Source organism: Pagrus pagrus (genome assembly GCF_965226575.1).
Source record: "Pagrus pagrus genome assembly, chromosome: 8".
Taxonomy (NCBI): Eukaryota; Metazoa; Chordata; class Actinopteri; order Spariformes; family Sparidae; genus Pagrus; species Pagrus pagrus.
Window position 1 is genome coordinate 22585298 of NC_140192.1, and position 25359 is coordinate 22610656.

General features: G+C 42.9%; 1 protein-coding gene and 2 long non-coding RNA genes across 10 annotated transcripts in view; 1 reads left to right on the forward strand and 2 right to left on the reverse strand.

The window, feature by feature from the left end:
- LOC311261771 overlaps nucleotides 1–14784 on the reverse strand; it is a 38839-nt gene extending 24055 nt beyond the window's left edge. The window contains exons 1-2 of the long non-coding RNA XR_014623182.1: nucleotides 14461–14784; nucleotides 42–140 (exon numbers count right to left, since the gene is read on the reverse strand). This is a non-coding gene — a long non-coding RNA (uncharacterized lncRNA). The remainder of the gene's footprint in view (nucleotides 1–41; nucleotides 141–14460) is intronic.
- A 1272-nt stretch (nucleotides 14785–16056) lies between these two features.
- Nucleotides 16057–21733, forward strand: LOC311261773. The gene is made up of 2 exons (XR_014623184.1): nucleotides 16057–16302; nucleotides 20657–21733. It is a non-coding gene; the product is annotated as an uncharacterized lncRNA (long non-coding RNA).
- Nucleotides 21306–25359, reverse strand: part of mef2cb (myocyte enhancer factor 2cb) — a 71962-nt gene continuing 67908 nt past the window's right edge. For all 8 annotated transcript variants that reach the window (XM_084360727.1, XM_084360726.1, XM_084360725.1 and 5 more), the window contains one exon: nucleotides 21306–25096. In XM_084360727.1, the coding sequence (XP_084216853.1) occupies nucleotides 24748–25096 (349 nt within the window). In that variant the 3' untranslated portion in view covers nucleotides 21306–24747. The remainder of the gene's footprint in view (nucleotides 25097–25359) is intronic.

A 25359-nucleotide genomic window follows, 5' to 3' on the forward strand; every position in this document is an offset into this window, starting at 1 on the left:
TACACACACGCACATATTTTGGTTTATTAACCCAAGCTCACCTCATGTGGGTCCAGTGGAGAGCAAAATCCCAGAGATCTCGTGTGGCCCTCCACTTCCTGCTGCCTGCAGTTCCCCACCACAGCTCCCTTTCTCCATCACTGCAGCAACGAAAGACACACACACACATGCAGGGAGTGAATATATTTACCAAGCGGTAACCTTTACATGTTGAATAACTCGTCTTGAGCAAATCACAATTAAAACATTTTCACCAAAATGAATGGAGAGGTAAGCAAATGCTTATATGGCAGAAGAAGGAAACAGAGGTAGCATTTACTGTAGCTAAGTTTACTTGCAGGGATTCATATTGGCAATAACTTGTGCAAATGTCGTCTCAACCTTTACACTTTGCCACAAATAGCAAGTTGAACCTGGGTCTTTAATGGCACATGAGCAGCTGGTTTGCACATCATTTGAAGGTCATGGTAGGTATGTTGTTTTTATACTTCAAAATATTCATATGAAATCATGTTTGAATGTTAACTTAGACGTCTAAAGTTGCATTATTGATGCTTGAATATCTCATATTTAAACTGGTAATTTTAGTTGAAATAGTTGAAGTCTTCAAGCTAATTCTAGCGCATGCTCACACAGCTTCAGCAGCCATGTTGTTGAACCCAACCGCACTTGACCTCTGCCTCCTTTCACTGGAGTGAGAAGGTCAAAAGTCAAATGTCAGGGCTAAAGGACAAGTCCATTTGAGGTCAAAGGAAGCTATTATAGATTATAGATCGACCTGAATTTTTGACCTCACATAGCGACATGCAGGTGAACAAGAACGCATCCTTAAACAATTAGGTTTTTTGTTTTTCTTTCTTTCTTTCTTTTCAGTTTTGTCCTTTAACCCCGTGAATAGATGCTGACATTCTCCTCATGGGAGGATAAGATGTCAAAAACTGGTCAGATGCCAAAAATCATGTCCTTAAACAATAATTGCACAAAAAAGTGCACTTTAGATAGACTTTATTGTCAAGCTCAGTTGAAATTTTTCTTTAGCTTCTCCAAAAATACTACACACTACATACACTACACATAGTACAGCACACCTTTAGAAACATACAAATATATATACCATGCAATAAAAGTGCAAATGGGCAGGTGGCAGGATATAAGTAATAAATATACCAGAGAGCAAGTCTTTCTTTTTTTATCCAAAATCTATAACAGTTGATTTTATTTTCATGTGGTGCTTATGACTCATTAGGAGGATATATACAGGGATATACAGTAACGTGCGTAGTTTCTTTCTACTGCATTTCTTCCCTGCTGTGTTCCCAAGTGATTGCAAGGCTCTCCTGACGTGTCAATATCAACCTGACAGATGCCACGTTTTATTAGACCGCCATATCAAAGTGCGCACACACTTGCACTTGCACTGACACGCACACTGTCAGGATGCTACTGTACATGGCAATAATCAAAAATGCAACCACACAAGGTTCTGATTTAGGTCTCAATTTTATTTGTGTTTTTATTCCATGAAATACAAACTTGAGAAATGCATTAAAATAAAATCCTAAAAAAAGACAAAACCAAAATCTTTAATTTCGATGAACAAGTCAGGAGTAGAAGGAAGAACCAATGAGAACAATTGGGATATCTTTATAAAGGGCATATTCTCATCCTCCCCATTGCAATGTTCGACACTCTTCTGCGTGTGTTTTGCGGTTGTGTGGCAAACCGGTGTGTGTGTGTGTGTGTGTGTGTGTGTGCACACGTGTGTGTTTCTAGCCCTACGGCAGGGTTTAGGGTAACTATACAGCATCCCCCCCTCCACCTTCACCCCGTTCCCTTTGCGGCTTGTGTGGCTTGTCTCATCCCATCTCCCTCCTGCTCCTCTATCTCCCTCCTGCGCTCAGCTCCCCCCCTCTCCCCACCACTACTCTGCTTCTAGCCCACATGTGTGTGCAGGGGTGGGGGGGCTACACGGGCGATGATGGTGCCAAGAATCATCCCCTGGTTTCTCTAAAGCAGCAGTGTGTTGATGCAGATGATGCTAAACCTAATGCAAATTGAATATGTATCGCGCGCAAACACACAAAGGCAATATGAGATAACAAAAAGAGGGACATATACAAAACCTATGAGGATCATTTTTCATAGAGTGGAAAAATAAGGTTTAAGTGAGCCGCACTGATTCGAAACACAGCGTGAGAAATTTTACATTGGAAAAAAAAAACTACATATATTGATGTAAGTGATGCAGAACTGACTGTGCCTCTCACACACTGTGTGACTCCTCACCAATCGCACCTACCTACACGACAAAAAGAAGTAGTCATAGAACAAAAGCATTTCCTTTACGAGAGGTGTGTCTACTCTCCACCCCGGTGGCTTTCAGTGTTTCATTATCCAAAGTCGAGGTCTGCCTTGCCACCCAGCTCTCCCATGCTGCCTGTCTCATTTCCTCCCGGTAACAATCCATTAGCCAACGCCAGGCTCAAACACGCAGCCCGCTTAATTATTCTCACTTCTTTGGCAGCACGCCGGGGCGTACCACTCATCAGAGGGAACAGGGAGGTAGGGAGGGGGAACAGCTGATATTGTATGTATACTTAATGCATCTAAAAAGGGACAACAGGCTGACTGTGCAAGGACGCACAACTCATACAGAAATAATATATACACGTACCACACACTTCTAGTATTTAACCATGACGAATGCACACACGGCAATACAGAACAGAAATAACTGTACACATCGACAAGCAATTTAAAGCAAAACTCTAATTGAACCCAACATCAAATACCTCCGATAACATACTTTCGTTAGCTGGTTAACCGCCTAAATGTGTGTGTGTGTGTGTGTCTGCGTGTGTGTGGATACCCGAAAAATGGGGATGATGTGTGTTATAATTCATCGTGAATAATTTCCTGCACATTCTTCTTCATGCTATGCCTCAGGAGCACTTTGGGATGAAAGGGAATGCTAATGCTGTGTCTGTATCTCCCTGCACAATGTGTGTTTGTGTGCTGTACGTGTGTGTGTGTGTGTGTGTGTGTGCGTGTGTATGCTGCCTCACTAAGCACATTTATGATAATTAACAGATAGGGGAGGTCAGCATCACTGTGTGTGTGTGTGTGTGTGTGTGTGTGTGTGTGTGTGTGTGTGTGGGTGACAGAAAGTAAGAGCGGAGACAGAAAATGATAGGAGGAACAGTAAAGCCCTGATTAACATAAATTGGCAATATTCACCAACTTCCTTCCTCTGCTTTGTAGCATTCGTCTGTCATTTTTTTTGTGTAACAACTTGAAGAAAGGTATCATCTTATCATCTGTACTCTTACAGTACCTGTTCACAAAAGGTAAAATGCTGCACCTTTATCCTGAAAGTATATATGTGTGCTACTTAAAACATGTCTACTTGATGTGTGGAACTTTAAATGGAAAGCTCTAGTTGAAAATCAAGGTAATCATATAATTCACTGAACTGCTCAACACTGTAAATAAAGACAGAAATACATATGTCACTTGAAATATTTCCAAACAGAAATGCTTTGTGTGCCTCATTAAAATGTTTTGTCAGACTGAAATCAATAAAAGCCAACCCACAATGTGGTCCTTGGCCTGAAAATACACTGAAATTGAAACTGAAATTCTTTAAATATTAGCAAACAGCAGTTCAATTCTGTTGGCCCTGGTGTTAGTATTAGCGCTCGTACCAAATAAACGGCATGCAAATAGAAAGCTAAACACAGGCCGTTCTCGTAGGTGACAGTAATCGAGGGAATTAATGCATGCAAATGAAATGCTCAGCATGCATAGCAGCCGATGACAGTAATTGAATAATCGACTTTACAGAGCTCCGTGCTCCTGTCCGCATATCGCACAGAAATTTGTATGCGTTAATGTGTATGCGTGCGCGTGTCTATGCCAGCGGACATTTTAGGTCTACCCTCCTCACACTCTCACTACTGCCAAACGCCTTAAGATGGTGGCACCTTGAGGCAGAGAGAGACACTCATAGAGAAAGCCAACCTCCTCCTCCCTTTCCCCCTTCTTCCACCTCGGGTCCTCACGACAACACAGGACAGGCCCCCCTTCCTAACCCTTAGCCCCCCTAATAAATATTTAATTCACCCCTCTCTAATAAGGATATTAGGCGAGTACACCCCAGCCCTGCCGTATATGCATGAGTCCTTTCTCATCAAATTTACATAAAAGGGCCAGATGCTAATGCGAGCGTAGCAACTACTGCTCACTATTCTATATGCACTGGTACGGGCTCTCAAGTCCGAGAGCCCATATAATTTAATTGCCGAACAGCATATATTTTTCAAATGGTTCCCCGTATTCAAATTGCATCTAGGCCTCAATACCATATGCTTTACAAAGAGCGCAAAGACGGGCATATTTTAATTGTAGCGGCGGCCCGTCTACAGTATTTATGCTTATTTAATGTTTTCTGAAGCCCCGCCTCTTGTGCCATGGCAGATAATACAGAAGTGCTTATGCATAATATGAAGGGGAAAAAAATGTGGATATTCAGACGGCGTATACAGGGACGCTGTGTTTTACGAGTCGGAGCTTGTTCTGATATTAATTATCATTTCAACAATAAAAGCCTAATGGGAACCTGAGAGTGAGAGACAATTAGCTTTCAAATTTAGTATGAGGTATGCTATATTGACAGATTGTGGACGTACATACAGTGTACCGTATATAAAAACCAACATGAGGACCACTTAAATGTAGAGTATAGCATATGGCATGTTGAGACTGAGCACCCCGATGTTTGTAATTAATAGAGGATGAATAATGCAGTGACACGAAATATATTATTTACACCCTTTCATCTTCGAGGGAGATTCAAAGCATATTTCAGATGCAATTATACTAATTTATTTATAGTGCATAGCATTTGCATAATCATAAGCCAGCGGAGCACACAGATACCCAAGAAGACAGGCTACAGCCAGCCTTAGACATGTAGAGCAAAAAACAGCATTTATGCACACTGCTGCTGCCACAGTATTGATATCTAATCATGCAGCTACATGGCTGAAACTGTATTATACTTATTGTTAGCATTATTTTAATTGGTAATATAGGTACAATGTGTATAATGTTGCATTTGCCTCATCTTTGAGCTAAAGTCAACAACTTTTGCAGTTAGATTTTGTATTAGAATAAAAACAATACGACAGGGTTATAGCAATAAGTCGACTGCAAGTGTCATCATGTGAAAATTTGCCAACGCAGTTATCTTAAATTTGAGGGTAATACAAACATCATGATCAGCTCAGACAGCATTGCTTTCATTACTGAATTTGATTCATTATTTTAATATTACGTGTGTATACACTTGAAAAATACTGAGACAAGCTAGCCACTGCCTTATCTTAATAATGTCTACAGATGATTAAACATATTTATATATTTCAAAGAATAAAATGACCAGTTAGCACCTCTAAATCAAAATAGCTACACAACTCTAAAAGGGTTTGATAAGTCTCAAATCCCTCTTTCCTGCCTTTGATCGAACTTCTCTGACAAACAGTCCTCAGGTTCCATCTCAGTGCTAAAATATAAGAGGAATGTAGGGAGTTGTTGTGGCAGATTAGCAAGCATACTGATGCGTCGTTGTGATTAATAAGGCATACGACTTCGGTGTCAACAGTATCAATTTTGGAACGACCAATTTTGGCTTTGCTTCTGTCTCACGTGTTGCAACAGTCCTGATGGATAATTAAGGCACTAAACACGAGCTCAGAATTTTAAAAGGGATGACTATATTTAGAGATAATCATAAAATTAGTCCTGGAGCATCTGTGTCACTAACACTGACACATTTTCTGGGACTCATTTCTAGTTCTAAGTTTCACTTGGTGGTAAAACTATAAAAGTTTGACCATGACGTACTAGCTGCATATTCTACTCCATATTCTGAGTGATCACACTGATGCCATAATAACAACAAACCTGCACACACAGACAACACGACTCACTCACTTTCACACACAATCACACTATGTTACGTATGGATCCTTGACAGTGTGTAAGAGCCCGAGGTGCCTGTCTAACACGTCGGCCATGCATATCCACGCAGTTAGCTTAAGGGGAGGGCCATACAGCGAGGCAGAGCACAGCATGCCCGCTGGTCCCCACAAGACGCTCAAGTGGCCATGCATGATGTCATTAAAAAGGGCCCAACCATGACATTCCTCAGTGGATTATTGGCAAGTTATGGCTGGCTGGCCTGTTATGGAGAGAGGTCGATCAGATCGCTGCTAATCGGCAATGACACCGATAATGAAGCCAGTGACACCTTTTGAGTGTTTGTGTGTCAGTGAAGGGCAATTCAGAATTTCAGACTCGTATATAAACATCATCTTAAGACTCACACAATTAACATAATGACCTCGATATACGGAGAAAACTAGAGAAGCTTAGGTTACCCACCATGTGCCATTAACTGACGGGAAACACATTTAAACACTATACTACGTGTCTACATTGAGCCATGGAGACAGGGAGTGGGTGGCATTCTAGTTTCTTGCATGGAGCACTCTACACACTCGTGCACACGCACACAAAATCACACACACACACTCACAGAAACCAGGAATCTGTCCTGCATTGGCAGGGGCTGATGCTGCCATGCGCACGGTGATCTCACCTACCGTTGCCGTGGCGACACCAACCAGAGGGAAAAGCCTTATTGTGTGTGCGCATGCGTGTGTGTGTGTGTGTGTGTGTGTGTGTGTGTGTGCTTGTGATTGTGACAGAAGCTGGAGCTGGAGGAAGAGAAGGAGGAGGTGGAGGAGGAGACGGAGAAGGAGGGCCTGCAGGAATTCACATTGTGCCTGGCTTGTTTAAGGTTTATGCCTCGCTCACTTACTACCCTTTATCAGGGGGAATACTGAACCGGCCCTTTCAATTATCAGGGCTATAAATTCGGGCATGGCTGTGTCGTTAAAATAGCAGGCCAATGCTTTAATAGGGAGCGGGCCAGTATATGGGAAGAGAGAGGGTGTGTGTCAATTAATTTGCATAAGCTATATGGTGAGACAAAGAAAAAAAAAGGAAGGAAAACATGCAGAGCTTCATGCATACATGATCAGACACTGACAGGCATACAGACGCATGCAAACGCACATACGGCACACATGCATGTAAGCTCCGCCACTACTCTTATTTCTCTTTAGGCAAACAGCCAAAATCAACTCCCCTACTACCAGCTGGTATTGTTGAATTCTATTAGTGATGAAGAGCTAACTCAGACTATAGGGGTCATCTGCTCATCAATGGGCGGCGGTGGCCTGGCTTGCTCCACAGCCATGAATGCACTGAATTCATTACCCCTGGTGCACAGATGGTGTCTGGCTGCCTGTCTCAAGTTCAAGTTCATGTCCAGGAGACACACACACAGAAAGAGAGAGACATGGCCCAAGCCAGACAGACAGACGTTGTTGACTGAGACACAGCTATTGTCCCCCCCCACCCCCACCCCCCCTTCATCAACATGATGTAGTGGCCTCACTGGCTATCCGAGACGCCTGGGTCGGTTAATGGCAGGGAAGCATACACACATGCAAACGCAGACATGCATACCGTAGTCGCACATGGAGTCTCGAGCCACAGGAGGATGAAGCTAGGCCTGCGTTTCTGCTCAGTTAACCTAGATAAAACAGTTTTGACTGGATAATACCGCAGATGACATTGAATATGACAACTTTTCTTACTGGAAAAGAAGCCACACGTCCAACCACTTTGTTATTGCAAAACAATCCAGGAAAAGGGGCCGCAACGAGTGGCAAAAAATAACAGCCATGCAACACATATATTAACAAATGGCATCCACATGACGACTATATTCATATCCTTTGTCTGGCACAGAAATTACCCTGGGCCGATACATATTATAAACCTGCTGCTGCACCTGCCGTACACAGCAGCACAGAGGCGCAGGGGAAGCACATAAAAAACCCCGGGCACGCTCACATAAAATATGCTGATTGCCCGTCCAATGAATATGAAAACACCTTCAGTGGTCGCCATGGTTTTGTTACTCAACACGTCACGTGACAACAATGGCTGCGGCGCACTGTATGTGTATGTGAGCGTGGAAGGAGGGCACAGCCGAGCACGTAGCTACCATTTGCTAAGGAGAAGGAGAAGGGACTGTCACCACCCATTTCTGCGCGCATAGTCAAATCACACGCCTGTATTTATAAATGTATGGAAATGGGGCGCTGTGGAATGAATGGCGGGGCCTTTTCTTTTTCAGCAACACTTCTTTAAATGATGTACTGTAAAAGCTTTGGCTACCAGAGGACACAATAATTCGGCATCATTCATAGAGGGAAAGGGAAATTTAGGTATGGAGCCCACGTCATCGTCACAGGTAGTGGGGGTGTAGTTCATTATTTTTAAGGGACTCAAGGAAGCAGTGGTTGTCTGTGCTCATAAAAAACACTAATCTGAACCAAATTGTCGAGATTAACTCCACCTCCGGAGACAGTCAGGCAGTCGGCCTGCCAACCCCATACAGCATCCCTCCTCCATGCAGCCCAGGGATACTGAAAGTGCCCGAGAGGGGAGATGCATGTGAGTGTAATTTGCAGCTGTTTGAGACACGTGATGATTCGCTCTCTTGGTAACGGTGCATCTCATCATCGCATTGCATTTCCTTTCGACTGGGCGGGCTGTGGTACTTTTCAGTGACGTGGACGGAGGTTATCGAGCCAGTGATGTAGTTTATCTCGTGTTAAACTTCTAAAAACATCTAAAAAAATATGCTGAATCTGATAAAAGAAAAGATAAAGATAAATATACAAGAGGGCATTTTAATGCAATTTATTGTTTAACTGAAGCTCTCAAAATGAGCAACTGGATCAGTATTTTTCAGGTTTTGTCAGAGAGTTAATGTGCTGCTGGAGAAAATTGAGTGAATGATATAAGACAGTGGCTTGGTTACAGATGTTTTTTTTTTGTTGTTGTCCCCTCTGGGTTGACATTCAGTGTGGCCCCCAGACTTGAAAACAGTGATCCCTTTCATAAAGCTAGACGACGAATTCAATCGACTTAACTGGGGACAATAAGACTTGTTTTATTCAGCACCACTCAGCCCAAATTGTGCTCTCAAATTTTCTTTCGGGTAAACGACCTGGTATTATATGCCGTCTTTGACAGGGGTCGGGAACAAGAGACACTAGTTTTGTGTGACGGTGTGAGAAAGTCGGCAAGAGACCTTTTCAGCGAGAGGCGGTGTTGAATTCAGCCACTGTGGGCTCTGTTTAACACCGCACTTGAATAATCCTCTGTTGCAAAATAGCCAGCTCCACAGAATTCTCGACATATGCCGAACTTGAACTATGACTTCATCGGCTATTTCGGAAACCTGCAAAAAAAAAAATGAAATGAAGCAGGCGCAGACACTTTTTCAGAGAGTGCGCGCGGTGATGAGTGAGGAGGGAATTTATTCTGGCATTGTCGAAGCCATGTCATTAAAAACGAGCGGGGCCCTGATTTTAAACACGTGGTCCACGGCCTATCATCTGACAGATCAGATGTGCGGGAACAGCCACCGCAAGCTGAGTGTGGGAGAGGAACGGGGCCTGCGTCAGTTTATTCACGATCACATAAGAGCAGCACAGCTCCTCATTAAAGCGTCAATTAAGACTGTATCCAAAAAACACACCCGTTGTAAATACAGTGTGTTTTTTAAATATCTGCCTTTTACCCTATTAAATATGTGTTGGTTTATCATACAACACTGATCTGCCCCCCCCCCCCCCACACACACACACACATTTTCCTCCGTTCATGGTCAAGTTCAAACCCAAACAAAACACCTACATGTCACCGATTCAGGCGCTCCAGACCTCTTTGTGCAACATTATCTGCGGTGTTACTAATTCTCAGGAGCGCCCGAGAGGGAGGATTACACAGTTGCAGCACATCCCCTTTCAAATTCATAAACCCGCATAGTTTTAAGATAATGACCCGAAGTCCTCATTATCAGTACAATTGGCGAGACATTACGCATTCAGGACCGTTACTACTCCAAGTTTAGGAGCGCCGCGTCGGCTGGGGCTGGGAAACGTCGCCTCTTTCTTTGGGGATGCAGATGAGTCTGGTGCACTTGACGTCTTTTCATGACCCCTGTCGGCCCCCATCCACCCCCCCACTCCCTCTCCCCCAGCCCCTCCAGGCCCTCACGGCGCTGTCTGTCATATTGGGCCGGGGCATGGCATCGCCACTTGCCCCACCGAGCGTGGGAATGGGATCGTCCAGTCGTTCACATCTCCTGCACTGCGGTTAACGGAATCAATTAAGCAGGCCCGACCCCCACCACCACCACCACCATCTCCCCAATCCCCTCACTCCCTCCCTCCTCTCCTCTGCTCTCCTCTCCTCTCCTCCCTCTTCTGCCACCTCCCTCCTTCTCCTAACCCCGCTCCCCCACCTCTCTCTCTCTCCCCTTCTCCCCATTTTTTTTGTCACTTCAGTATACGTCCTAATTATTACTGTTCGGGATGCCAGCGCCGTTTCCTGGCCGGGTTCGATCATGCTGAAATAAAAAAATAAAATAAAAAAAAAGCATGGAGGCACACACGTGGGTTTTCTACAGAAGCCCCCTGAACGTCACTCATCCATTGCCATGAAACGCTCGAGATGATCCTGCGTTTAAATTTCATACAAATTCAGTAAAATGTAAAATCACACCTCATGTTAAAGGATCAAATAGGCCATAAATATTAACATGCAATATGTGGCCTGAAGGGAAGTTCAGAGTGTGTGTGTGTGTGTGTGTGTGTGTGTGTGTGTGACAGAGAGAGTGTGTGTACATGTTGAAATGTGGATGGGTGAGCGCGCCTGTGTGTGTATAACAATAATTCACATTATGCTGTCTGGTAGAAGTTGTTCATTAAATTTAAAAACAAAGCTGTCCCCTCCTGGTGAAAATATCAAACTTACAAACTCACAGAAATGAGAAAAATCAAACAAAAGTGAATGAAAAATAACATCAGAATAAAGTCAGTTATATGAATAACATCTACAATCTGTGTTCCATGGGAAAGTAACATGTCATGAGTCCTCCTCAAGTCCTCGACGAGTCTGGAAGTAGTTTTTACTTTCGGTTATCTAGCTTTATGACGAGCAGAACACTCATACAGCTAGATAACCAAAGATAACAACCCACTTCCCAAATCTTCAGCAATAATCCACATGTATCATTTCTTCTTCCGGTCTCCAAGTTTCCCCATCTCTCAGAAATCACACATGTTATGCAAAAGTCATCAGGATCCTCTTTTCTCAAGTCACACTGTGCATTATATTCCTCAGATTCCCTTAAAGCCAGTGAGGGCCACTATTGCACAAACTGTTACACACCCGGTGCAAAAAGGCAGCAATTCTTCAAAAAGAAAAAAAAAAGGGAAAAAAAGGAAATATTATCCCAATGTTAATGTCATATTCACTTGACATTAACCAATATTACTGAGTTGAAGCAGGCCTTGAAAATCGCGGGTAAGGTGCAGTCATCCTTGCACAGGGGCCCTAATTTGCAATGCAAATAGCTCCAATCCCACAAAAGGCTCTTTCGCCTCTATTAAGTCGTTGTGGCAGTAGCAATAGATATCCTGTGAGGCCGGCGGAGAAGAAACACGGCAGAGAAGGGGGGAAATCCGGTTTCCTGTGGAAAGTGCAATAACGGCACAGGGAATTACGACGCAAATGTTTCGGATTATAAAGACAGGAGCTTGCTTTTTGGCCAGAGAGTGTCAAGTTGTCCTTTCACATCCAGCGTGGTACTTAAGGAGAGATAAAGCCGATGACTCTGAGCCAAAGGGTCCGTTCTGCAGGTTGCATGGTCGCTCGGTCTGAAAAGAGTGGGGGAATAAGGGCCATCCCCAAACGATAGGGGGGCTGGGGGTGGCCAAAATATGGACCAACCCCGGTGAGGTCAAAGGCCTCGGACCACGACAATGTAACAGCGATGATGTCATGAAAAAAAAAATCGCAAACGCACCGTCCTATCCATGCACATGCATCTCCATCCATTACACAGAGCGCGCTGGAATAAGTCCGCCTCGCATCGAGCAGCCTCGCTCTCACACAGGGGGTGAAAATGGATGACAGGGAAACCATATGTTTTTTTTTTACACAGGATGAGAGCTGCTTTTTAATAGGAGATGCGATCACATTTAGCAGCTATTAAACAATAAAAAGAAAATTTTAAAAAAAGACGAGAGAACTCAATGAAGAGAGCATCCTGGAGCTGCCTGAGCGCCTGCGTCTTCTGTCTGTCCGATAGGCGACGTTTTCTATTCGCAATAACACCGTAACCCGCTCGCTCATCGCTCCCCATCTCACATACGAGGAACCACCGTAGGAGTTAAGCTGCTCTCGCGTGTCTCGATTTTGCGTCGAAATCCACACTAGCCTCTCGTGCATGTGTGTGTGTGTTTTTTTGTCATCGTCGCATCCGAAGGGTAGACCACAAGGATATTCAGGCTGGCGAAGTCGCCTCGCGCGAATTTAAAGCCCAGCAGCGCTTCACCGTGTTAACCCGCTCACTTTCCCCCCCACACAGAAATGTAAGTAGTTAACCGATAGCTCGGCACAAATGGGTCAATATATGGGATCTTTGTAAGTGAGTCAACAATAACAGGCAGTGGAACATGTGATGGATCATGCGCAGGAGCACGCGACTGCAGGTTACCGAGTCTGCACCTTGTGCACAACTTTGATTCAGTTGGACCATAAAACACTTCCAGCTCAGGGGGAAAAGTTATCCTCTGACACTCATCTGCTCTATTCATGTCTGCCTGCATGTGTGTAAGAGCTCGTGTGTGTGTGTGTGTGTCTATGTGTGTGCGCGCATAACAGGGGAGGTAAACTATCAGGTGGTGACAAATTAACACCATATTATTTGTCAATGGCATCATCAGCTTTTTTTTTCTTTCTTCAGGTGTCCCATTCACTTGCTACAGTTTTAGATCCGGCTCTCAAGTTTACTCTCGTTTCGTCGGTGGGAGGGGCAACGCAGAGGTGTTTTAATGAGCAAATATGAGTCACAAGGCCTGTGTGCGTGTCGATGAGGGATTACTTACAATAAACAGCACTCAAACGCGTCCCTTAAATGTTCCCTCACATCTGTTACATTCTTATTTCTGTGTCCCAGTCATCATATTCCACCTGCAGCATATGACACAGGCTAGCAGCCTGGACTTCTCCAAAAATGCTCAAAATTCACACATTTACGCATGCACCGTTCATCGCTTTAATTCTCTGCATCGCCCGATTTCAAACATCCACAATCATTCTGTCCTCCTGATGTGGATCTGATGAATGGTAAACTGTAAGGCCAGCTTCATACCATTAAGATCAACGTTATAAAGCGCACCTCATTAGGGTAAAGGAGGCTTCAGAACAGGCCTCCCACACAGAGGCCACGCTTTAATCACAGCACACCATTTTTTAAACTTACAACCTGCTGATCCTCTTGAAATTATAATCAGCTGAATTTCCGTAAAGGTTAATTGTACAGTGCTGAGAAATCAAAAAAATATCAGGAGGGCGCAATTCTGCTCGTATTAGAAGCTATATTATATGAACAAAACAGAGGCTTTCGTGCGTAATGACATGGATAAACAACACAATGAACGCTTTGTTTTCAAGACATTGTGTGGCGGTTTTAGTGACGTTATTCATTCGAAGTAAAGCCAACTTTTTAACTTTTGTTTCAGAAGAACATTTCGGCTCGTTTTCTGAAGAGAGGAAAAAATAATTTCTCTATTTTCTTGTGATTCGCTGGTGTGCTTTTGTGCGTAAAGGTGTCCATTTTTATTATTCCTCTGAAATAAGCTCAAACAACTCGCTCCTGGAATCACATTTCTCACACTATATCGACACCACACGAACTAAAGGCAGGATCTGCACTCATATTGAAATGTGGCCAAATAGTAATGATAATTTCAGGCAACACTACTTTTAACAAGAGAGAGGAGAGGAGAGGCAGATAGCCAGAGACGCATTTTCTGCCGAATAAACTCTGAAGTGAACTTAATTGCAGGAGACAGAATATAGCCAGAGAAGCCGGCCATGAAGTGCACAATATGGAAGTAATCAGTATTAATATATATCTCACACCAGAGGCAGATTGTACTGAGTAAAGTACCGATGATTTGGAGTAAATACATCTGCTTCTGAAAGGTTCCAAAAGGTCTAATCCGTGCGCCCCAATTCCAAAGTGTGTGAGGAAACATTCACAGTCACAAACTTCACATTTCCTTCTAAATACGTGGAATATCAACACAAATCTCCAGCACTGACATAATTACACCAAATACTACGTATTTCTTATCGAAAGCCTTTTTTCTTTTTTAACTTTTTGCGCACATGCGAAAGCTTTACGCACACGATTGCCTCTACGCAGCCTATTAAAGCGGGCACAAAAGTTGCACTTACTTCCTAAAGGTGAGTCAAATCACTGCAGTCGATCAGAAAGCGTCCCAGGCAGCAGGAGAACGGCGGTGTTTCAGCTGGGTCCGTGTGTACCGTGTGCATGTTCCCCTCACATATCCCAGCCGTATTATTTGGTTGGGGAGGGGGGGGGGCATCACTTTAAAATTGCCGCTTACACTCAGTAGCCTGCATTAGGCGTGCTTCAGCTGCTCTGTGCAAAGCATGAGCATATCCCAAGCACATGATAGACGAAGAGAAGGAGAAGGAGGGAGGGATGGGGAGAGGGAGAGGGAGAGAGACAACTTTCCCATAACGTCTACAAGCACCAAATAGAAAAGTGCATGCACAGTTGAGCTCTCAGTGTGCAAGTTTTTTTTTTCTCTCCCCCTGTTGGTGGTGGTGGGGTGGGATGAGGAGGGAGGGGGTGATGATGATGATGAGGAGGAGGAGGGTTGTGGAGGGGGTGTGGGGGGGTGGGGGGGATGTAAAGTCCATCCTTCTGTGTGAGGAGAGGACGTGCTCTGAAATTCAAACAAGTTCCCTCGGTTCTTTTGTTGCACGCACGAACTGAGGCAGCATTGTTCGCGGTTTTGGCGTGGACCTCTCCCTCCTTCTCCCTGACCAGGTTACGAAGTGAGCCTCGCAGTTGGGCGGTAATGAATTTGCTGCAGGCGCTTCGCTAACACGCTTTGACAAACGGAACGCATTTACCGGTTTTCAGACAGAGGGGAAATGATTTGCTACATGCAATTCCCAAACTAAGTCTCGAATCGGGTGTATAATAAAAAGAAAAGGGAAAATACAGCACTTTAAACTTCACTCAAAAGGCTTTGATTGGATCTGTGTGCACAGTATAGGCCTATACTGGACTTATGAATTCACCTTGCTCCCAGTAGTCTAATAAGAGGTAATCTTATGAGACTCACACACAAGATTGGACACACACACACACACACACACACACACACACACACACACACACACACACAGCCTAGAGAGAGAAAGGGACAGAAAGATAAGAGAAATCTTTCACACACACAAAAAGTTAGAATGAGGTGACCTAGTTGTCAGAAGCCTACCAGTACTAGCCTGTGTCTTCAGCCAATTCTCTTGGTGATGACACACTTTTTTTTTCTCTTTCTTTTTTTTTCTGAATATATTATAAACTCCACATTTCCTGCAGAACGAGTTGGAGAAGCTTTACTCTGCAAAAAAAACACACACCATGTCCTCTGTCTTTGGAGCAAACGCGTCAGGACGCACCTGCTGTGTTCACATTTTTCAGATATTAGACATTTCCTCCCTTTTCTCTCCTCCAAATGTTATTTTTCTAAACGTACCAGAAAATAAAACACGTTATAAAATCACCATGTGAGTGAAAAGACAAGCAAACTGCAAACGCAAAGCACGCTCTCTCATATTACTCCCCCCACCTCTTTGCCTAATTGCAGGCGTATCCATTAGATTCACCCGGATTCACGTTTTAGTTTAACAGCGAGGGCACGTTCAATGACGTAGACAAGCATATCAGCTACGTGCAGCCATATTTAAATACATCAAGGCAATTAGCGCATCAAAATATGCAAATCCCGCTTACTACATAGTCCTGCCCGGCCGCAGTCGGAGTAATTCCCCCCCAGCCAGTTCTTGGGTGTTTGATTGCCGTTTTTGAAAAAGCCAGCGTAGCCCTTGTTTGTTTTTCCAAAGAGGCTTCGTTAATGTGAACGGGACAGGAGGAGAGACATGAAGAGAAGGGGAACCGTGGCTCCTGCGTGGAAAGCCGCCCATGCGTAATGAGACGACCCGCTCCGCCATTCTCAATTCTCCGACGCCGTTGGCTCTGGTGTGCGTATTATTTTTAATATTGATGCATATTCAGTGGGTAGATTTGCATTACATACTTAGAGCGCAGTGTTTATTGCACGTTGCTTTTTTTGCGTTGAGGTAGGTGTAAAGCGCTTGTTCAGCCTTGTCATAGCGATGATATTTATCACCTCAAATCTCAGCCTGCATATTCAGATTGAAGGCTAATGTGATATTTTACCCAGGTGACGAGACGTCGGCCGCATTGCAGTCTTATTTGAATATTCTCTTTTCAAATCTGAATGATGTAAATCGCCGAAAGCCTTTGAATACTCAAATCCAGCATGCATGAACAAAGAGCTCTGTGGTGGGCAAACAATAGAGGGGATTCAGAGGTAATACAGAGGAGGTGAGACTTTAAGATGGAGGCTCAGAACAAGAGAGGGAACACGGGCTTTGCGGGAACTAATAACCGAAAAGTCTCCTGCCCAGTTTGTAAGAAATCCAGTGACGCAGCGCTGACATTTAGGCTACAATCGCTCAGGCTGTCTCCTCTCGGGCGTCCGTGCACGCGCGCAAGCGGTGCCAGGGACGAGCGCGCGCCTGCGAGCGCAGAGCGCTTATAGAGGAAAAAAAAATCTACAACCATCCCATAATATCAAAACAGCAGATAGACTCTTACACCAAAGCATTTATACTCTGTTATTTCCTCCTCTCCTCTTTTTGGAAACCTGAAATGAAACTTACCTCCAATCAGCTCCATCCAGATGTGCCGCCGCTGGTTTTTATCTCGGATTTTTTAACGTGCGTCGTTTCGGTTCCAAGTTGTCGGGACGTTCCCCCCCCCACGAGTGCAAACTTTTCTGCCATCACCAGCCGGAGCAGACCCCGTCCCCCTGCAGGCTACTCCCCTCCTCATTGAACCTTTGCTCTTCAACTGCTCGTGGCTCCACACCACTGGTCAGGCTGACTCACGTAAAGATATTCAAAGCCACAGGAGCCCGTCACCCCACCTATGCTGGGCTCCTCAACCAAAAAAAAAAAAGAAAGAAAAAAGAAGAAGAAGTCATATTTACTTTATCAGGCTTCTTGTTTGGAAATATTAGAGTACTGCGTGACATGTAGGTGGCTCCCTGGGAGAGGAAATAGTGCGCTCATCATCCTCTGGTGTTTCCATTCACACACCTTCTTCGTTTAGCTGCAAAAATAAAGATAAGAAGGCTCGTAAATGATTTGTTAACGGTGTTCAGTGTCAAGATCAAATCAAACTAATTATTCCGATTGCATATCGTTTTTTGCTTCGTTTTAAGCGATAGATGAAAAGAGTTTGTTTTTTCTTTACAGGAAGGAGGGTCGGGAAAAGTGGAGTTTTGTAGATGATTTAAGAAAACTAATGTGAGCTCGTAATATTTCGATTTGTGGGTGTGATTCTGACGGGAAAGAATGACGGTCGAGTGATCTGTTAACATCACTTTCTTTCTCGGAGAAGCAGGCCTTCAACACCAGCAGGATAAATCACGTCAAGTCTTTACTTGATCTTTCAGAAACGTCTATATTTCCGCTCGGAGTTTGTAACGAGAGCTGTCCGCTGTCAGCTGCTCCTCATCTGAATCTGTAATCCTGCAGAAAGACTCGTGTGCTCTCTCTGCTCTCCTGCTGTTGATTAAACCACCTCATTGTTTTTAATTAACGGCGTTTTGGAGCCTGATAATGATAAGGAGGCCGCGCGTTTTAGTGAGAGAAAAAACATCCGTTTTGCAGTTTACAGATGATTTAGTTTAAAACAGGAGCGGGCTGAATAATAAAAAAAATGTGTGATTATATTTTTTATGTCTATGCTCTTATGTGGAGATGAGTATAATTCCACCAGCGGATTTAACACAGCGTTTAAGCAAAATAAGCGTAATTATCTGTTGGGAAATCACAAGTGAGGCGATGAGTCTTTTATTTTTTTAATTCAGTTTCAGGCCAGACATCTGCCTGTAAGGGGCAGATTGTAGTGGGAACAGATGAACTGAAGCACTGAAAACACTATTTAGGAAATGTTGTTAGGAAACAGCTCAAAGTGAACAAGCAGCCGATTTGTGTGTCAGTCACACACCTGTAGTTGTGAAGGTGTGAGGCGTCTCCTCCACTGATGGAGACTGTGCGTCCTTGTAGGGGTCAGACAGGAGTTCATACAGCCTGTATGTGAATGTTAAACTCCATTATTAATTATTATTGTTATTATTATTATTATTATTATTATTATTATTATTATCGTCATCTCTCTGTTGTTTTGCACTACAAACCAGTCCTCTCTTTTATAATCGGATGTGTGTAGATTGAAAGGACCTAAGAGGAAAACTCTTTTCCACACTGACAATAATCATGAATAATGTTTGTGAGGCAGTTAGATGAGTCTGATTTATGCCGGGTCGAGCCACCACGAATAGCTGTGGAGGATGAGGGTGAGGATGAGGAGGGTGGAGGTTAGGAGGGGCTCGTCTGGACGACTAAACGGTGACATCTAGTGGCGGTTTCGGAGAATGAACGCGGCCAATCCTCCGCGGTCACTACATGGGGTACATGGACACCTGCTGGCTCCGCCAACCCCCGCACCCGCCTATTATAATCAACATGATGAAAAGTTTCATTCACAAACAATCTTCTGGAATCAATCTTTAAAAAAAAAAGTATTTTAATTGAAAGGCTAAACTACCACAGCCCGGTTGGATGAGATGTTCCTCTTGATTTACAGATCCAGATCACTTCCGCCACAGCTCAGGTTGTTTTTTTTAACGTGCTTGTTCTTTCATTTATTTCAGACCTCATTTGCTTTATTTCCCTCGTATCTGTAGCGTTTAACGACAGACCGGATGGATCACATTCAACCTGTCCGCAGGTCAGAAACATCCGACGTGTCCTGCGTCAGTGTGACCTTTTGAGAAACTGACAGCTGTTGTCTCTGCAGATGATTTCTGCCCCGTTAATACACGACTTTATCAGCCGGGCTTCACCACAGGCGTCAAAAATGGACCCTTTTAAATCCACCCGGACGGCTGCAGGCTCAGTGTGGAGCAGGGCTGAGTCGCTTCATAATTAAAAACATGCGCATTGTAGAAGCCCACGGGACAGTTTGGAGGAATTTATACAGGCCTCTCTGCAGGACTGAAATACCTTTAACTATGAAACACCCACACACACACACACACACACACTAGGATAAATAAAACACACCGTTGCAGTAATGTCAGGGCTGAAAACGAGCTCTTGAGTACCGTAAATCTTAGATTAGCCTGCATTAAAGTGTTCTTGAAGAGGATCGTTAGGCTGTAAAATGCTGCGGACTATGAAATGATTCATGATTTCGTTATTTTCGATTGTCGTGTTCAGTTCAACAGCTGATAAAGGTGCGTTTCATAAAAAACAACCCACACACATCCAGAAATGTGTTCTGCAATGGTCTCAACACTCACCATTGATTCAATTTATTGCCTTTATTGTGATTTAAAAAGCGCCACACCTGACACAAAAATATACAGGCTCGAGCTTTTTAAATGTAGTTTATCTCTTTTGTTTGTTTCTTTTTCAGATGGAAACAGTCACACGAGGCATTTTTTTAATGCGCAAAATACAACTAAAGTTCTATTGGGGTATTTCGAAAAAATGACACTGCAACATCGCTTTGCTTTTAAAATGAAAAATGAAAAACGCGTCATTTAATTAATCTCAACCGCTAAACGAAGCTTTAAACTTGGTCATATCCGACATTACAGGCACGTGCAGTGAACGCATCATAACGCACTCTTTCTTTTCCTATAAAATCATTTAATCTAATTGACGGGACCGATCGATTAAAAGGTGACGTGTGTGTGTTTATTTGTTTTTAATATGTGAAGCTGAAATAAGACGAAAGGCCCATCTGTCTGTCTGTCTGTCTGTCGGTTCGTTTTCTGAGCAGGAAGTGTGTCAGGAGAAAGCTTTGAATTACCTTTTACCGTTATGAGCCCGAGAATTAAAAAGTCTGACGAGAAGAAAAACAATCGTGGATATTATTTTATATCTAAATAAGTTGTTAAAGGGTGAAGCCAGTTTGGGAAACAAAGTTAGAAAATGTCGCTATCGAATTTCGCAGAGACGACACGTTTCTGCAGGAAAACATCATTTTGTTTTAATTCCTTGTTTTTAATCTTCGTCGACTGTAAATGATCAGAGGTGAACCTTCACAGAAACACTTGATGATTTTCATGTAAAGAACAGAACACATCGAGCCATGCTGTGGGTAGAGAGGCCCGCACGTCCATTTGGGATAAAAGAGTGTGTAATTTTTAATAATGCGTGTTTTCATGTCCTCAATCACGTAATGAGCCTTTATTAAATGTCATGTGAAGCTGTTGTTTCTGATTATTTTCAGAAGTCTGAAAGGCGTCACCCGCCGCCATTATAATTGAACACGCTGTTCCTCACAGCTCTGTGTCTCTGCCTCAGACGCTCACACCTGGTTGTTTAAAGGGAAACCAGAAAAAAAGAAAAGAAACTCATGGATCTCACTGAACGAGCTCTTCCTTTCTCTCACCGTGCTTCTTCTTTTATTCAGGCGTGCAGGAGTGGGCCTAGGCCATGTGCCTGTGTGTTCTCTCACATCTCTCTGATTTACAGGAGCACATCACTGTGTTTGTATTGTTTATGAACATATGTGTTTCCCTGTGAATACAAGGTTCATGTGTATTGTGTGCAGCATTGACGTATCACTGTGAGAGATGATGCCACTGTAATGTTAAGTGAGATAAACCTTGACTTTAAATGTCAAATAAATGTCTTCAGTATGAACATTTATGTTAAAAATGCCACATTTTTTAAAATGTAAATGGACAGAAGCAAATGTGAAAATGATGCCATTGTCATTTCAATGTCATGCAATTTATAATGGTCTTAAAGTGAAGCTAATATGGCGCCGTGTGCTGTAGAGTTTCATGGTTTTTCCTCAGTCTGCAAAAGTATGGAAAGTAGCTGCATGCAGAAACAAGTCAAACACAATGAAATCACACCAAGTCACATCAGGATAACTAAGAAAGCCAGTAACTTTACTGAAATCTCTGCAAAATACAAATAGCCTTTCCCTCCAGCAGAGGAGACTTTTATTTCATCCCCATACGTTTTCACTACATACAGCTGAATCAAGTCCCTTGAGTTACAGAGATGTGGATTTAATTTAATACCATCTTAGTCTCAAGTGGCGACAAAGGCCAGCTTATGCCGCTGAAAGCCGCTCTTGCGTTCCAGAAAACATTAGTTCCAAACCTCCTCCGTTTTCAGGTTTATACAAGCTACATTTGATACTACAGACTGACTTTTTTAAGCATTGTAACATATTAATCTTTTTTTTTTTTTTTTTTTTAGAAATTCCTTTTTTTCAGCTTTTGAATACAACTTAAATAAACCACAAACACGGTGGAGCAACAAAGAATCCCATGTGAATGTAGGGACCTTAAGCAATGGTATTACATGGTTATTACACATGGCTGTACAGTTGTATGGTCTCCCCTTTTCACTGCAAGTGACTTATCAAAACATCAGCTGAGGTACTGCTTGGGTCAATTTTGAGGTACCAACATTTAGTCTATTAGAATAATGACAAAGAACAACTGATCAACAGGTGATGAAAAAAGAATGGCTTCAAATTGAACAAACACATGAAGAAAAAAAAAAGATAAAAACAAAGATATAAAGACAAGTTTCCTTCATGTCTTTGGTTAAAATTATTGTCAAGACTACAGCACTCTAATTAACCACCAGGACACGTTGGCATTATTTCAATCAGTCGATTACAAGTGTGTAATGTGCTTTGATCAAGTGGACAGCAAGCATGTGTTTCACATGATCAGGCCCGAATGACTCTGCCGAGTACAACTGTAAATACAACCTCAATGCGGTGCACAGGGGGACAAATGTGCAACAGAACAGGTCGATTATTGTGAACGCAGCTCGATATTTAAAGCTGCGTTTGACTGACTGAAAATTGAAATGTGAAACCAATTGTACATTTGAGCAAATTCTTTTATTGTTTGTTTCAATGCTTGCAAAAACCATAAATGAATGTGAAAATAAAAGTTGAATTTACAACACAGAAATGCCACTGGCTTTGGTTTCTCCACACTTATGCTGCCTGAAACATTATGTTTATTTTTTTTCTCAACCTTTTTGTATTGAATTTTAAAAAAAGAGAAGAAGAACACCATTATAGAGGCTCTGCCCCTGTTTGACTACACAGACTGTATACAGTAACAACATAGTGAACCTGCATGAAATATGCACATAGAAATATCATAACACTTAAGTGACAGCAGATACGGGAGTGGGAGGCAGAGAGATATGTGGCTAGTTTCATTGTTTAAAAAAGAAGAAAATCAAAACAGCTATTTATTTTAAATAAACAATTGTGCTTCTTCCATACCAGCATGATCAATTTGTCCTCGTTTATCTGATGCTGAGCTGTCACTGACATGTTGTATGTGAATGTGGGACCCTGTTTGTGAAGAGTGGAACATGAGGAGTCACAGGACGACACAGAATCAAATTAAGTTTGCAAATGATCGAGGAATAATTACTCACAATGCACTTGCAAAACGATATCACATAAATATAACTGAAAATGAAATGTTATAGATCGTGTCTGGGCTCGAGCACCCACTGAGATTGTGGTGAAGATTTCAAACCGGAGCAGGATAATGTCAAAACATGTTTTATGAGATTAACGATATTAAATTAGATAATTAGGCTTAAGAATGAAAAATCTGATGCATTAAAATGCATCTCGAGGGTCAGCCATATTTCCTCATCAGTATGACAATCACGTCCATCATTTGTCAACATTTATTTCTGTGTCATCCCCAGTTCCAGTCTCATGACATTTTCCACTAACAGGTTGTCTTTCAGCATTCAGGCCTGTCTTTGCTCCGCCACACAAACCCTGGCAATGCTTTCCAGCTGGTTTTTAAGGTTAGACTAAATACACCCCTGAACAGCACTGTTCAGGGCTCAAATGAAACAAACCAGACAACATGTGCAACTGCACATAGAAACTCCACTAAGAAACCAACAGAAATCATTAGTATATATATTTATATATTAGAAAGCTATACACAAGCATGTTAATTTCACAGATTTTTTTTTAAAGATTCTTAATATTACCATTATTATATATAATTAGAAATACACGTTTAAAAACAAACCTCTACAAAGATAAAACAGTTCAGCAAAGCATTGGATCTCAGTCTGTTTTTCATGGCTTAGGGCTTCAGAGCCCTGACATTTCCCCCTCTGGGTGAACTATCCATCTCTTATTAGCAAAGCTATCAAAAAACACATTCTGGCTTATAGAAACTACAAAAAGCCACAAAAATGCTTTGCATTGTATTCCTTTCATATGAAAATATAAGCAAGTGTATCGTACAATTGTTTTTATTTTTTCCTTTTTTGTTTATTAACACTGAATATTAATACTAGATCCAGAGTTTGTCTTGATTACACTAACGTAGCTCTTAGATCAAAGGGTGGTCCTCGCTCGGCTCCGTTCTTTAAGGGGAGCGCTCAAATCATCAAAGGTTCCACGCGTCTAGCATTGGGTCTGCCTGTTTACCTGTACAATCCTTCAAATGTTGCATAATAGCTTTTTCATTTAGTGAGTAAATAAATCTTGTAATGTCTGGCAACTTTTGACCCCTGCCCTTTCCCCCCCTTGACCCTCTATTTACATAAATACGTTGAACCTGCAACATGACATCATCTAATGTTAACACACATTTTTGCAAGGGAGAACTGCAGAGAAGGTACATAGCAATGAAACTGACACTGTACACATGTATTGTTTGTCCAACTCAAGTGCTAAGGTGTTTTCCACTGGACACACTCACTCTCATGTTCATGTTTTTTTTTTTTTATTTCCTTTTTTTGTCTCTAGTCACTGATATATCGCTGAGGCAAAGTGTAAGTACGTTTTATGAAACAGAGTACCTGACTATTTTTTTTTGTTTATTTGTTGATATGCATATATGTACACATACACACACGTGTAAAGATATATGCATACGTGATTCTTTTTATCCACACACAATACAATTTATGCATAGTTCCCCAACAAAAATACCCCAAGATCCCGTCCCAACCAACACCCACCCTCCCAAACCCCCGTCACAACACCCCACTGGTTTATATAATGTCAATATGTATAGCACACACACACTCAGCAAAAAAAAAGAAAGAAAAAGAAAGAAAATAAAAAAAGGAAAAGAAATTACAAACATATTTTTTGAAAAGGGCTGTCCCTTTTCTTTCCTTCAGCGTTAAAGAGATAAAGGAGAGAGGCCATGGGGCTGGGTGGTGAGTGACTCGTGATATCGAGTGAGAGGAGGCAGAGGAGGGAGTTGACTTTGGGGGGCATCGTAACGCTGCATTGTCGGGGGGCTCAGGGCAACTCGGGGCACTGCCGGGGAGAGGACAGAGCTATCATGTCGCCCATCCTTCTGACAGACGCACCCGTTTGATGGAGGGGCTCTCGCGCTCGTCCAGGGCGGGCCGGGCCAGTCCCAGAGGTGAGTGGAACTCATTCCTGTGCTCATCGCGGTCGCTGCCCTCGTGGGAGCTGCTACAACTGCTCAGGCTATCGACGGGGGAGCGTCCCGAGTCCTGGCGAGACGAGTGGTTCTGGGGAGTGGGTACCCCGCCACCGTAGCCCCCCGGTGTGCTGCTGGTGCGATCTCTAGGAGGAGAAACAGGTTCGGACTTGATGTGCAGGCTTTGAGCAGAGGGCAGGGAGAGATTTGAACCCTGACATAAGTGAGAGCTAGAGCAATTTCTGTAGGAGGGAAAGGAAACGAAAGGGGTTACAGAAGTTACAGAGCAGGAATTGAAGTGATTTTTAAAGTCAGTGTGACACACAAATATGCATGCAAGCACAGGCATACACACACACACTCACACTCTACTATATTTAAACAGGGGGGTGATATTTGTGCTGGACCTTGCAAACGAAGGTTGAAAACAGTGAATCTCTGGTGATGTTTTCCGTGTCACATCATGCATCCACACAACACCTCAAATTAAGTTCAATGCGCTCAC